Raw genomic sequence first — 15,052 nt, 5'->3', positions numbered from 1 at the left:
TCCCTGCCACTGAAAAAAAATCCCCACAGCATGATGCTGCCACCACCATGCTTCACCGTAGGGATGGTGCCAGGTTTCCTTCAGACGTAAGGCCAAAGAGTTCAATCTTGGTTTTATCAGACCAGAGAATCTTGTTTCTCATGGTCTAAGAGTCTTTAGTTACCTTTTGGCAAACTCCAAGCGGGCTGCCTTTTACTGAAGAGTGGCTTCCGTCTGCCTACTCTACCATAAAGGCCTGATTGGTGGAGTGCTGCAGAGATGGTTGTCCTTCTGGAAGGTTCTCCCATCTCCAAAGAGGAACTCTGGTGCTCTGTCAGAGTGACCATCAGGTTCTTGGTCACCTCCCTGACCAAGGCACTTCTCCCCCGATTGCTTAGTGTGGCCGGGCTTCCAGCTCTAGGAAGAGTCTTGGTCGTTTCAAACTTCTTCCATTTAAGAATGATGGAGGCCAATGTGCTTTTGAGGACCTTCGATGCTGCAGACATTTTTTGGTACCTTTCCCCAGATCTGTGCCTCGACACAATCCTGCCTCGGAGCTCTACGGACAATTCCTTCGACCTCATGGCTTGGTTTTTACTCTGACATGCACTGTCAACTGTGGGACCTTATATAGGCAGGTGTAGCCTTTCTGAATCATGTTCAATCATTTGAATTTACCACAGGTGGACTCCAATCAAGTTGTAGAAACATCTCAAGGATGATCAGTGGAAACAGCATGCACCTGAGCTCAACTTCGAGTCTCATAGCAAAGGATCTGAATACTTACAGTTGAAGTCGGAAGTGTACATACACCTTAGCCAAATACATTTAAACTCAGTTTTTCACACTCCTGACATTTAATCCTAGTAAAAATTCCCTGTCTTAGGTTAGTTAGGATCACCACTTTATTTTAAGAATGTTAAATGTCAGAATAATAGTAGAGAGAATGATTTATTTCAGCTTTTATTTGTTTCATCACATTCCCAGTGGGTCAGAAGTTTACATACACTCAATTAGTATTTGGTTGCATTGCCTTTAAATTGTTTAACTTGGGTCAAATATTTCGGGTTGCCTTCCACAAGCTTCCCACAATAAGTTTGGTGAATTTTGGCCCATTCCTCCTGACAGAGCTGGTGTAACTGAGTCAAGTTTCAAATCAAATCAAAGTTTATTTGTCACGTGCGCCGAATACAACAGTGAAATGCTTACTTACAGGCTCTAACCAATAGTGCAAAAAAGGTGTTAGGTGAACAATAGGTAGGTAAAGAAATAAAACAACAGTAAAAAGACAGGCTATATACAGTAGCGAGACTATAAAAGTACCGAGGATACATACAGACACCGGTTAGTCAGGCTGATTGAGGTAGTATGTACATGTAGATATGGTTAAAGTGACTATGCATATATGATGAACAGAGAGTAGCAGTAGAGTGTAAAAGAGGGGTTGGTGGGACACAATGCAGATAGCCCGGTTAGCCAATGTGCTGGAGCACTGGTTGGTCGGCCCAATTGAGGTAGCATGTACATGAATGTATAGTTAAAGTGACTATGCATATATGATAAACAGAGAGTAGCAGCTGCGTAAAAAGAGGGTTTTGGGGGGGTTGGGGGGGAACACAATGCAAATAGTCCGGGTTGCCATTTGATTACCTGTTCAGCAGTCTTATGGCTTGGGGGTAAAAACTGTTGAGAAGCCTTTTTGTCCTAGACTTGGCTCTCCAGTACCGCTTGCCATGCGGTAGTGGAGAGAACAGTCTATGACTGGGGTGGCTGGGGTCTTTGACCATTTTTAGGGCCTTCCTCTGACACCGCCTGGTGTAGAGGTGCTGGATGGCAGGCAGCTTAGCCCCAGTAAAGTACTGGGCCGTATGCACTACCTTCTGTAGTGCCTTGCGGTCAGAGGCCGAGCAATTGCCGTACCAGGTAGTGATGCAACCAGTCAGGATGCTCTCGATGTTGCAGCTGTAGAACCTTTTGAGGATCTCAGGACCCATGCCAAATCTTTTTAGTTTCCTGAGGAGGAATAGGCTTTGTCGTGCCCTCTTCACGACTGTCTTGGTGTGTTTGGACCATTCTAGTTTGTTGTTGATGTGGACACCAAGAAACTTGAAGCTCTCAACCTGCTCCAATACAGCCCTGTCGATGAGAATGGGGGTGTGCTCGGTCCTCCTTTTCCTGTAGTCCACAATCATCTCCTTAGTCTTGGTTACGTTGAGGGATAGGTTGTTATTCTGGCACCACACGGCCAGGTCTCTGACTTCCTTCCAATAGGCTGTCTCGTCATTGTCTGTGATCAGGCCTACCACTGTTGTGTCATCTGCAAACTTAATGATGGTGTTGGAGTTGTGCCTGGCCATGCAGTCGTGGGTGAACAGGGAGTACAGGAGGGGACTGAGCATGCACCCCTGGGGAGCTCCAGTGTTGAGGATCAGCATGGCAGATGTGTTGCTACCTACCCTCACCACCTGGGGGCGGCCCGTCAGGAAGTCCAGGATCCAGTTGCAGAGGGAGGTGTTTAGTCCCAGGGTCCTTAGCTTAGTGATGAGCTTTGAGGGTACGATGGTGTTGAACGCTGAGCTGTAGTCAATGAATAGCATTCTCACATAAGTGTTCCTTTTATCCAGGTGGGACAGGGCAGTGTGGAGTGCAATAGAGATTGCATCATCTGTGGATCTGTTTGGGCGGTATGCAAATTGGAGTGGGTCTAGGGTTTCTGGGATAATGGTGTTGATGTGAGTCATTACCAACCTTTCAAAGCACTTCATGGCTACGGACGTCAGTGCTACGGGTTTGTAGTCATTTAGGCAGGTTGCCTTTGTGTTCTTGGGCACAGGGACTATGGTGGTCTGCTTGAAAGATGTTGGTATTACAGACTCAATCAGGGAAATGTTGAAAATGTCAGTGAAGACAACTGCCAGTTGGTCAGCACATGCCCGGAGCACATGTCCTGGTAATCCATCTGGCCCCGCAGCCTTGTGTATGTTGACCTGCTTAAAGGTCTTACTCACGTCGGCTACGGAGAGCGTGATCACACAGTCGTCCGGAACAGCTGATGCTCTCATGCATGCCTCAGTGTTGCTTGCCTCGAAGCGAGCATAGAAGTGATTTAGCTCGTCTGGTAGGCTCGTGTCACTGTAGGCCTCCTTGCTCACACACGCCTTTTCAGTTCTGCCCACATATTTTCTACAGGATTGAGGTCAGTGTTTTTTGATGGCCACTCCAATACCGTGACTTTGTTGTCCTTAAGCCATTTTGCCACAACTTTGGAAGTATGCTTGGGGTCATTGTCCATTTGGAAGACCCATTTGCGACCAAGCTTTAACTTCCTGACTGATGTCTTGAGATGTTGCTTCAAAATATCCACATATTTTTCCTACCTCATGACACCATCTATTTTGTGAAGTGCACCAGTCCCTCCTGCAGCAAAGCACCCCCACAGCATGATGTTGCCACCCCCGTGCTTCATGGTTGGGATGGTGTTCTTCGGCTTGCAATTCTCCCCCTTTTCCCTCCAAACATAATGATGGTCATTATGGCCAAGCAGTTCCATTTTTGTTTCATCAGACCAGAGGACAATTCTCCAAAAAGTACGATCTTTGTCCCCATGTGCAGTTGCAAACCGTAGTCTGGCTTTTTTATGGTGGTTTTGGAGCAGTGGCTTCTTCCTTGCTGAGCGGCCTTTCAGGTTATGTCGATATAGGACTCATTTTATTGTGGATATAGATACTTTTGTACCTGTTTCCTCCAGCATCTTCACTAGGTCCTTTGCTGTTGTTCCGGGATTGATTTGCACTTTTCGCACCAAAGAACATTCATCTCTAGTAGACAAAACGCTTCTCCTTCCTGAGCGGTATGACGGCTGCGTGGTCCCATGGTGTTTATACTTGCGTACTATTGTTTGTACAAATGAACGTGGTACCTTCAGGGGTTTGGAAATTGCTCCCAAGGATGAACCAGACTTTTGGAGGTCTACATTTTTTTTCTGTGGTCTTGGCTGATTTCTTTTGATTTTCCCATGATGTCAAGCAAAGAGGCACTGAGTTTGAAGGTAGGCCTTGAAATACATCCACAGGTACACCTCCAAGTGATTCAAATGATGTCAATTAGCCTATCAGAAGCTTCTAAAGCCATTACATTATTTTCTGGAATTTTCCAACCTTTTTAATGGCACGGTCAACTTAGTGTATGTAAACTTCTGACACACTGGAATTGTGAAACAGTGAGTTATAAGTAAAATAATCAGTCTTTAAAGAATTGTTGGAGAAATTACTTGTGTCATGCACAAAGTAGATGTCCTAATTGACTTGCCAAAACTATAGTTTGTTATTAACAAGAAATTTGTGGAGTGGTTGAAAAACGAGTTTTAATGACTAAGTGTATGTAAACTTCCGCCTTAAACTGTATGTAAATAAAGTATTTCGGTTTTTATTTGTAATACATTTGCAAACATTTCTAAAAACCTGTTTTCCCTTTGTCATTATGGGGGATTGTGTGTAGATTGGCTGAGGATTTTTATTTAATCCATTTTAGAATAAGGCTGTAACGTAACAAAATGTGGAAAAACTCAAGGGGTCGGTATACTTTCCGAAGGCAATCAGTATACAATCAGTATAGGGCCAATACCCACAAAAGACTTTGAACCCCTTTGTACTGTACAAAGGGGTTCAAAGTCTTTTTGGGGTATTGGCCTTATATTGTCTAATTGTGTTATATTCCACACTGAGTGTACAAAACATTAGGAACAACTGCTCTTTCCATGACATAGGCTGACCAAGTGAATCCAGGTGAAAGCTGTGATCCCTTATTGATGTCACCTGTTAAATTCACTTTTTATCCTTGAGACAATTGAGCCATGGATGGTGTGTGTGCCATTCAGAGGGTGAATGGCCAAGACAAATATTTAAGTGCCTTTGAATGGGGTATGGTAGTAGGTGCCAGGCACACCAGTTTGAGTGTGTCAAGAACTGCAAAGCTGCTGGCTTTTTCCTTTTTCATGCTCAACAGTGTCCCGTATGTATCAAGAATGTTCCACCATCCAACGGACATCCAGCCAACTTGATGTCAACATGGGCCAGTCAACATGGACCAGCATCCCTGTGGAATGCTTTCAACACCTTGTAGAGTCCATGTCCCAACGAATTTAGGATGTTCTTAGGGCAAAAGGGGGTGCAAACCAATATAAGCAAGGTGTTCCTAATGTTTTGTACACTCAGTGTACATTTACCTTGTAGCCTATACGTCATAAATCTAATAGTGCACAATATGCTGGTGTCATTGTTGTTTTCAGACTAAATATTATGCATTAATATAAGCCTAAATGTGAATAAAACTATGTAAAGGAAAAAAGTTATTAAGATTGTATTGGAATGTTTGGAATGTATGATACATTATTTAAATCATGTAATGTAAAATTATGAGAGGCTTCATGGGTGTTTCACTACAACATTGGCCGAGCAAAATACCATAAAGTACCAGGAAAAAGTATAGCCTGAAACATACTCCCATTCATAACCATGTATGGACTCCAATAGGCTGACAGTGTGTTCAATAACCCCCCCTCTATCTCTCTGTCAGGGCTGGGGCCAGGAAGGCAAATGCTATAGTAGAACATTAACTGGACCAGATAGTTGCCATAGCACAATCACTGTAAATTCAATTTAAGGCAGTTACATCATGACATCATCCAACCAGCAGTCTATATATACACCCCTCTCCAATCTGAGGGATTGAGAACGTTTGGTAGGTCTGGACAGGTACAATCCTAGATAAGAACCTTTTACGGAGGACGTATAGTTTAGGTGTGTACGAGTTTGTGTGGGAGCCCCTTGGACTTTTGAGAACCCCTTTTGGCCCTGTGTGACTGTTTTGGCTGATAAGGTGAACCATGTGCTCGGGTAGCTTTGCCAAGTCCCTGGGCATCACCCTGATCCCCCTGGCCATCTTGTGTGTGCTCAGTAACATCCTGCTCTTCTTCCCTGGGGGGCTGGTCGCTGATGACAATGACCATATCACTAAAGAGGTGTGGTACTTTGGGGGCATCATGGGATCTGGGGTTCTGGTAAGTCAACTGTTACGGAAGGGATAGAAAAGGGCTTTTGACGTGAGGCTTTTAATAACTTCTAATAACTCTCTAATATAAACATTTCTCATTTCAAGGGTTTTACTTGAATATCTCTATTCAACATGTGGAGAAACATAGAAATGTACAAATATTGGCTTGAGCCTTTCAGAAAACAGGTGAACAGTCAGGCAGATATATACAGTTGTGGCTATCGGCCTACGCGGTGTGTTTAGGAACCCGTCTCTGTCTACAGGACGGCTTTAGTGAGATGAACGGTCCTTTTGAGAAGACTTGTTTCCTACTACGAACTAGGCTGTGGATTTTGGTTGAGAGGCTGGGAGTGGGTCAGATGTAAATCATTTATAATGCATTATAACGGCATAATAGTATATGAGGTACAATTTTAAACGATCAAAATGAAAGACTGAGGTGGGCTTGACCAACATGCTTGTGTTATTCCAGCGTTATTAGAATGCGATGAAATGTTTAGATTAATGTTCCCAGTGTTCAAAAGACAGTGCCACGCTGTTTTTGCTTCTTAAGCCAACCTGCCGTTGTCCTTCCTGTTGCCGATGACCGACACAGTAGTATCCCTACTATTCGGATTCAAGCCAGTATGATTGTCTGCGCTATAGTGAGCATTTACAAAATGGAGAGCAGTCTTCCTGGTCTTATCTAAATGGTTGTGGGTAGTATGATGTCTTTCTGTCCAGATCTTAATCAATAGTTGTGTATCCTAATGGTTGTGCGTATATTGTTGTGGTCTGATCCTAATGATTGTGTGCTGTATATCTTTCTGAACAGATGACCCTCCCAGCACTGGTCTTCCTAGGACTCAAAAACAATGACTGCTGCGGTTGCTGAGCAAAGAGAGTTGTGGAAAGAGATTTGCGGTGAGTAACATTACATGGAGAAAAAAAAACATGCAACTTATTAACATATTTATTTAGTTAAAGCATGGGGCATCCAAAGCAGTACACTGGCAATTCACATGACTCCTACAGACAAAGCCCTCATTATACTGGTGGCCAGCAGATAAGAGAAGCGAACAATTATGACTATAATTACGGTTCCCTGAAGAAGGCTATGGGGAGTTTGCACACTACTGCCCTCTACTGAAGAGCATTAGATCACGCCTGACAAGTCAATAAACACCATGCCTCACCGTAAGCCCGGTCTTCCATAGGTGTCCTTGTACCTCGTTTCCCTCCTTCATGGAACAGTAGCTATAGTCATAACTGTACATTCCCTTTTAGTAGGTCAACTCGGTACAAAACAGCTATGGGGATAGAAAACCACACCCTAAGCAGACCCCAGCGGACACCAAATGAAAATGGCGACGGCAGACCACACAGAGTTCCAACCCGACAGAAAACCTGCCTTTGTGATACATAAGATTGGCTTACAAGACGTGTTAAAAGAAATCCTTTCAGATAATATACCATATCACCCAGTCATCATCATCACAATATCACAATTTCCTCACCAGGACCCCTCCAAAATGGTACACAGTCCAGCTTATTGTCTACTGTATGCTCACATATTGAAAGGATCTATTTTAACAAATCGTGTAAGTCAATCTTACCTGATTATGTATCGTGAAATAGAAGAAAGCACACTTCAATCAATGAATCACATTTCTTTTGTAAAGCTCTTTTTATAATCAGCAATTGTCTCAAAGTGTTTTACAGATATCCAGCCTAAAACCCATAATGAATAGAGGGTGCAAACACTTCAAGACTGTAAGGTCAGATGGCTTTTCATGCTTTAGGAAGTCAATGTATGTGGGTGTGATGGTAAAAGACACGGTATCAGTTCAGGTCACAGGTGGATTGGGGACAGGCACCGCCAGAAATCATCAGGCCAGGGTGTCCTCAGGCGTAGAGTGAGAGAAATTGCCTAATTAGTGGGGGCATTCAGATCCAATGTTTTATTGATATTCATTCTTTATTGACTATTCATTACACTTCATATTGCACACGTTTATGAACATATCCTTTAATAAATCAAATTTTTACATTATAATTTCACTTCATAAATGTTACATTTTTCTTATTAAAAGTTGTGAATAATGTTTTGTAAACAAGTTCATGCCAAAAACTGCTTGTTCAGTAAGCACAGTAAGCACAACTTATTTTGAAACTATCAGACCAGCGATTGGCTGCAACCTGATTGGCTGAATGCGATACGCAACATCCGGGACTAGCATTAGGCACTCAGTATGGTGGTGGAAAATTGTGTTTCACAAAGAAAATATGGATATTTTCCCACCTTCTCACTATTAAATTGAGTTAAGGAGGAAATTGACTCCTTTGCAGCCTGAATGGAGAATGTTTTATGTATGAACCTGTGCACGGTGGAGAGGAGTGTACAGTCGGCTGCATACATTCACTTTGGACGGTAAAATTCCGACTCAATATCGCCATCTGTCGACATTTGGCTAGATGCCGCCAGACCCCTGGTGGATTGAGCACGTACACAGTTAGGTAATTCCTGACTTTCGCTGTCATATGCCGGAGAAACAGCTTCCACAATCCACTGGGAGAGACACTGTTTAGAAAGCGCTCTACCACGAGCTAGATTAGAAAAACAGAATAAAAAGAATTGGTCCCACAAACTGACACCCCTGGTCCGTTCAAGTATGCGTAATGCTCATACTGGACACAGGGCATGTACCGCTCTGCACTTCAGAGGGAAAAAGCTCAAAAGCTAGAGACCTGTAGGACATAGTCATGACCTTAGGGGCAAAGGACACAACGTGACTTTAGAGTTGCCAAAGGAGAACTTTATACAGCGGGGGTGAACGGATAACACGTGGAGATCTCCAACACGTTTAGCTGAGGCCAAAGCCACGAGTAGAGCGGTCTTGTAGGAGAGGATCTTCAGATCCACAGACTCCACCGATTCAAAATGGGCCTCACCCGGCACATCCAAAACCCAAGCCAAATCCCATATTGCCGCAATAGGTTTAGAAACCGGCCTGAGACAGTGCACACCTTTTAAAACCACACTGCCAGGGGAAGAGCCCCAGGAGTGGCACCATCAATTTTCACATGAAATGCTGAATTAGCTGCCATATACACCTTCAAGGAATTAATCTGTGTTTTGGGTTTATCACTTGTGAAAGGCGGGGCTTCCGGAGATGCACGGTATTCATTGGCCTTGTCAGGCGTGATTCTAATGTTCTTCATTAGAGAGAGTTAGCGCACGAACACCCAATGTATGGAGTTCACCGACTGAAAGGAAACAAAGAGCAGGCAGTTAGCTACAGCGCTCTCTTAACACCCGATCAATAGTATTATTTGATCTCATACTGGTACCATACTGCAGCATTGTTTAGGAGGGTGCCGTTGCTTTCAACAGATTTTGGGGCAAAAGGATCAATTGATCCATTGTCCATTGTTGCATTGGTTGGTTCAAGGAAATAATTGTTTCAAACTGTTGCTGATATATCAAGCTGATATGCTCACAGTATAAGTAAGACCTAAAGTCCATCCTGATCTAGGATCAGGAGCCTAGACCTGTCCATATAATCTTATCAATTATGGTCTGAAAGCCAAACTGATCCTTACTCTGAGACGTTGTATGGATACGGGCCCTGAACACGAATGTTAGTCCACTGAGCTGAAAGTGGTAGGAGGGGCTAACAAATTATATTTCAGTCACTTGGATGGCCTGGGTTCAATACCCAGATTGATTGAATTGGACCTCTAACTGTGATCCTTATTTTCCTCAGATGTTCACCTCGATTATCTTTGCTGTGGTGGGGGTTCTGGGGGCTGGCTACTCCTTCATTGTGTCTGCTGTTGCCATTCATAATGGACCAATGTGTCTCTATACCAATGGTAGAACAGAGTTATGGACCAACCCCTTTGTTGACGGGTAAGAACTGTTTTACCACTCAAAACCCATTGTTAAAACATTATTTATGTTTTGACAATGTGTATACCTCTGTCACTCACATACATTGCAGTGTGCTGAATCTTATTTGACTTTTTTGCTGAGCGTCACCATTTTCACCAGTGACTACCTGAATAACCACACCCTGTGGAAGGGCTGTAAGGCACCTGAGGGCATTGTGACCTGGCACCTGACCTTGTTCTCCATGCTGCTGGTGATGGGCCTGCTGCAGGATGTACTCTGTGCCATCCAGATCATCAACGGACTCATCGGTGCCATCTGTGGAGACTGCTGTGGCTGCTGTGGGGTAAGAGGACCAACCCTTGTCTTGAAACACCACAATCTTAAATAAACATCTAGCCCCTATGCCAAATTGATGGGGTGACGTATCGCTGCAGAATGCTGCGGTAGCCATGCTGGTTATGTGTGCCTTGAATTCTAAATAAATCACTGACAGTGTCACCAACAAAGCACCATCACACCTCCTCCTTCACGGTGGGAACCACACATGCAGAGATCATCCGTTCACCTACTCTGCGTCACACAGACACGGCGGTTGGATCCAAAAATCTCACATTTGGACTCATCAGACCAAAGGACAGATTTCCACCGGTCTAATATCCATTCCTCATGTTTCTTGGCCCAAGCAAGTTTCTTTTTCTTATTGGTGTCCTTTAGTAGTGGATTATTTTCAGAAATTTGACCATGAAGGCCTGCTGTTTTGCGGGTACTATTTAATGAAGCTGCCAGTTGAGGACTTGTGGGGTGTCTGTTTCTCAAACTAGACACTAAAGTACTTGTCCTCTTGCTCAGTTGTGCAACGGGGCCTCCCATTCTTTCTATTCTGGTTAGAGCCAATTTGCGCTGTTCTGTGAAGGGAGTAGTACACAGCGTTGTACGAGATCTTCAGTTTCTTGGCAATTTCTCACATGGAATAGCCTTCAATTCTCAGAACAAGACTAGACTGACGAGTTTCAGAAGAAAGTACTTTGTTTCTGGCCATTTTGAGTCTGTAATTGAACCCACCAATACTGATGCTCCAGATACTCAACTAATCTGAAGGCCAGTTTTATTGCTTCTTTACCAGAACAAGAGTTTTCAGCTGTGCTAACATAATTGCAAAAGGGTTTTCTAATGATCAATTAGCCTTTTAAAATGATAAACTTGGATTAGCTAACACAACGTGCCATTGGAACACAGGAGTGATGGTTGCTGATAATGGGCCTCTGGGCCGCTGTACTGTAGGCTTACAGAGGCCCATTATCAGCAACCATCCCCCCTATGTAGATATTACATTAAAAACAGAAGTCATTTACAACATTAACAATGTCTACACTGTATATCTGATCAATTTTAATGGACAAAAAAAGTGTTTTTCTTTCAAAAACAAGGACATTTCTAAGTGACCCCAAACTTTTGAACGATATACATACATTATACGATACATACATACACACACACACACGAGACGTGAGCTAATGTTACCTACAGTGGTTCCTCCTTTACAGTGGTTCCTCCTTTAAAAGTTGCGAGCTTACACCGCGGAATTTAGAGGTCCCAGCGTCACGGCTTCATTGCTCCAGACCACCACAAGGGGGAGTTAGAGCAGTCATTATGCATTTGGGTCCAAAGGTTTTTATATGACCAATCATATCGAGTGGTTCCGATGACGAATTTGACAAGAGCCACCCGTCGCTGGTGACTTTCTTCAGCAAAGATGGCTGGCAAAACATTACGATGGAAGCAAATATAAGTAATTATAATGCCATAACGAGTCAAGCAGAGACAAACTATTGTGCATATTTGTTTGTCATCAAGTTAATTCACGAAAATCGCTATTTAGCAAGTTATTTATGCTCTCAGGTCATCCTTGGATCTGTGTACGGTTATGTGTGATCTGTGGGTTGTGATATTAGTGATCAAAAGTGAACTTCTGTATTAAATGGCATCAACAAAAAAGATCCACGGTTTTGACACCATTTTATTCATTTTTTACATGTTACACAACTTAAATTCTCATTTTCAGAGACTCCTTGCCCAGGTTACATTATGTAAAATTAACTCCACACTGCCAGGATACAGTATACGGCCATTTTGTTGGTGTGTGATTTCCACAACCAACGAACATTCCAAGAACGTTCCGAGAACACTGTACCTACTGACAACATACCCCCGTCTCATCCAACCATGCAGCTGTAGCCTAGCCACTGCGCTATCCTGCGCTACAGCGTTATCCTTTCCAATCCATGTCATGCCACGCACTATGCACAGCTGTAGTCAAACGTGCTCCACACCAAACCATTTCCTCAAACTCTTTATTCTATAACACCACCGCTGTGTTCATCCCCTATCTATGGTCTCAAAGGATCCATCTCTTTATCAGGTCTTGTTAACCCCCAAAAAGACAAATCTGGTATAAATGCGATTATCCATTTTCTTGAACTTTTAACTTGTGCCCTTCATACTGGTGCAACCTTGAATTGTGTCCCTGTAACAACGCACAAACAGCCCTGCCCAGTGTCCCCCCTCAGTGCCCCTCTGGCTTGTGTTATTAGATCTTGAACAGCAGGTCATTCAACAGAAAACAGACAGGAAACCTGCCTGACACACACGAGGAGAGGAAGCTGTGCGATTGGACAGTGTTATGCCTCATCCAATCACCTTGTCTGATTCTCAAAGGACCTCATCACCTCTCACTGGAGCAATTTTCCTCAGCTAGGCCTGGGCATAAGTTAGCATGTTGCTAGCCCTGTCAGAGCTAGCCTTCTTAGGCCATGCTTGGGTAATAGAGAGGCCGCCAATCTTTGGCACTAATCCACACCATTTCCCCCAATCCACACCTCTCCAATGAGACATGTGGTAGTGGTGATGGTGGGGTAACTGTGTACACCCTCTCACCCACCTCTAGGGCCCTCTTCACCTTGACGTTAGGACGTCATGAGCGCGGTGTTGGCCGCTGTGTTGAAAAGCAGCGGGTTTTGGCGTGCATTGAATGCCCGCCCCCTCCCTAAACTCAACCCTCCTCCCTCTCTCCCCCCCATCTATTCATTGCCCCTTCCCAGGATCCATCACTTTCTCGCCTTGTCAGTCCTAACGTTCTACACAGTAACCAGACTCAGTATATTCACAATATAAGGTCGGGCTATAGAAAACCTAACGCTAAGAATAACAAATATGTCATTCAACATGCAAATACAAAAACTGAGACAAATGTAGAAAAAAAGATTAGAGCAGATTGTGCTGAGGGGCTGGCACGTTAAAACAAAATCATAATGCCAACCCCATGTCAATCCAATCTGACAATTCAGTAAAAATCCTTGAAAAACACATTAAAAGGCCATATAAAATACTATCGTTGCATATTTCCCCGCAGAACAGATATTAGAAAAGTTGTCCTTTGGGTTTTCAAACAGGCCCAACTTTGCAAGCCCAAAGACCAACTGAGGACCAAAGACAGAGTTTGCTTATGAAGGATTATCAAGCCTCAACGCACATTGAACCAAAACGTCTAGTGGGAGCTTCTGGTGATCATCTAACTTCAACATTCACTTCATGATCAGATATCTTTGAATCCCTTGCTGATTTGCAGTGCATTGAAATCTCAATTGCATAAAAAATAAATGTAAGCGACATAGCTCATGATAAATACTAAAATTTTAACTTTATACTATAGGTCCTACAATAGCACCAGATGCAAAGAACCCATCTGGGCTATTTTACAGTAAAGAAAAAATAATACTTGTAGCATGATATAAAAAGTACATGGTATAAAACACAATTCTACGTATGCACGTCATTGCATAACTGAGGCATGAGCTTTTAGTGTTATAATAACTATATTGTAATCAGCTTGAGTACAATTAATAAAACGACAATAACTAAAAACATGTTTTAAAAAAAAAATGAAACTGAGTACAATTTTTAAGTTTTAAAGCTTTTGTAGTAACATTGTAGCGAACAACAGGAAACATTATTTGGTATACAACACACTTTGCTCTCATGGCCGCTAATGCTGATATAGAAGTGAATCCAAGAAGGTTGTTTTTGTGAACAGAAGCAACAGTAACAAAGCCAATCGGGTTTTCATTCTAACCCAAACTGACAGTTAGGATACTGTTGGTGATATAGAAGACGGTTTACAGTGCTGTTGCCAACAGAGGTCCACTTTATACAAAGAACCTACAGACTGGACAACCTTGTAGCCAGTAAAGATCCATTTCATAACTGCAGTAAGTTAAGCAATAGCTCCACCTATTGGTGAAAAAGCCTCCCTGCATACATTTTGACAGTCACGTCAAAGCAATACCATTGAAAACCAAATGTATTTATATTCACCAAGTACTTGTTCCACATAGAAAGTCACCCCAAGAAAGAAAGGAATGCTGTAGAATTGCTTTTATCAATTGTGATTTCAAAACCAGAGTGGGTTATCAGAGGAAGTCTTATAGAACATACAAAACCAAAACTACTAACGTTGTTAGTTTACCATACAGTAACTTCAATAGTGAAGTATACTTTAATACGTGTCATGTTTTGATTTGTTTTTGTTCTCTCAAGGCTTTGATTAATACTCTATATCTTTGATCCGAAACTGAACTCAGATTGACGATATGTGGTCTGGCAGACAGAGGGTAGACAGACAGAGCATAATATTACTGTACACATGATGAAGTGGGAAGATATAATGCTGATTTGAAAAAGTAGCAAAAGGTAGTCTTTAGATATGTGGAGTGAGTCTTTCGTCCTGTTTGTATGGCTGTGAATATATGTGTATAGAAGTTGTGTGTGTGTTTATGTGTGTTTACAGCCAAGTGAGGAAGGGCTCGCTCTTGTTGAGGACTGACTCCACGTCGTTGAGGATGGGGATGAGGTCTGCTCCCTCCAAGGTTCCCAGGTCCACGTTGGTGCCTGGCAGAGAGTCCAAGAAGTCTGGGAAGCGGCTGTGCTGGGGCACGTTCATATTGCCCGCCTGGGCCATGCTCTCACCTGGAGGGGGAGAGGGGAGATGAAGGTGAGTCGGGGGGGGGGGGGGAGCGAGAGAGATGGTCACATATAAATCAGGTAGAGAGAGAGAAAGGGGGGAGAGAAAGAGAGAAGGCGAGCGAGAGAGAA

The 15,052-nt window shown here is 43.2% G+C and overlaps 1 protein-coding gene and 1 pseudogene across 5 annotated transcripts in view; one reads left to right on the top strand and one right to left on the bottom strand.

The window, feature by feature from the left end:
• The first annotated feature begins 5,863 nt into the window (after positions 1 to 5,863).
• LOC106583955 (transmembrane 4 L6 family member 4-like) lies at positions 5,864 to 12,881 on the top strand (annotated as a pseudogene).
• LOC106583953 (WW domain-containing transcription regulator protein 1) overlaps positions 11,904 to 15,052 on the bottom strand; it is a 95,591-nt gene continuing 92,442 nt past the window's right edge. For all 5 annotated transcript variants that reach the window (XM_014168664.2, XM_014168665.2, XM_014168667.2 and 2 more), the window contains one exon: positions 11,904 to 14,926. In XM_014168664.2, the coding sequence (XP_014024139.1) occupies positions 14,742 to 14,926 (185 nt within the window). In that variant the 3' untranslated portion in view covers positions 11,904 to 14,741. The remainder of the gene's footprint in view (positions 14,927 to 15,052) is intronic.

The sequence above is a fragment of the Salmo salar genome, chromosome ssa23 (genome assembly GCF_905237065.1).
Source record: "Salmo salar chromosome ssa23, Ssal_v3.1, whole genome shotgun sequence".
NCBI classification, from domain to species: Eukaryota; Metazoa; Chordata; class Actinopteri; order Salmoniformes; family Salmonidae; genus Salmo; species Salmo salar.
The sequence above is the reverse complement of the archived record's forward strand: the minus strand, read 5'-3'. Positions and strand labels throughout refer to the sequence as shown.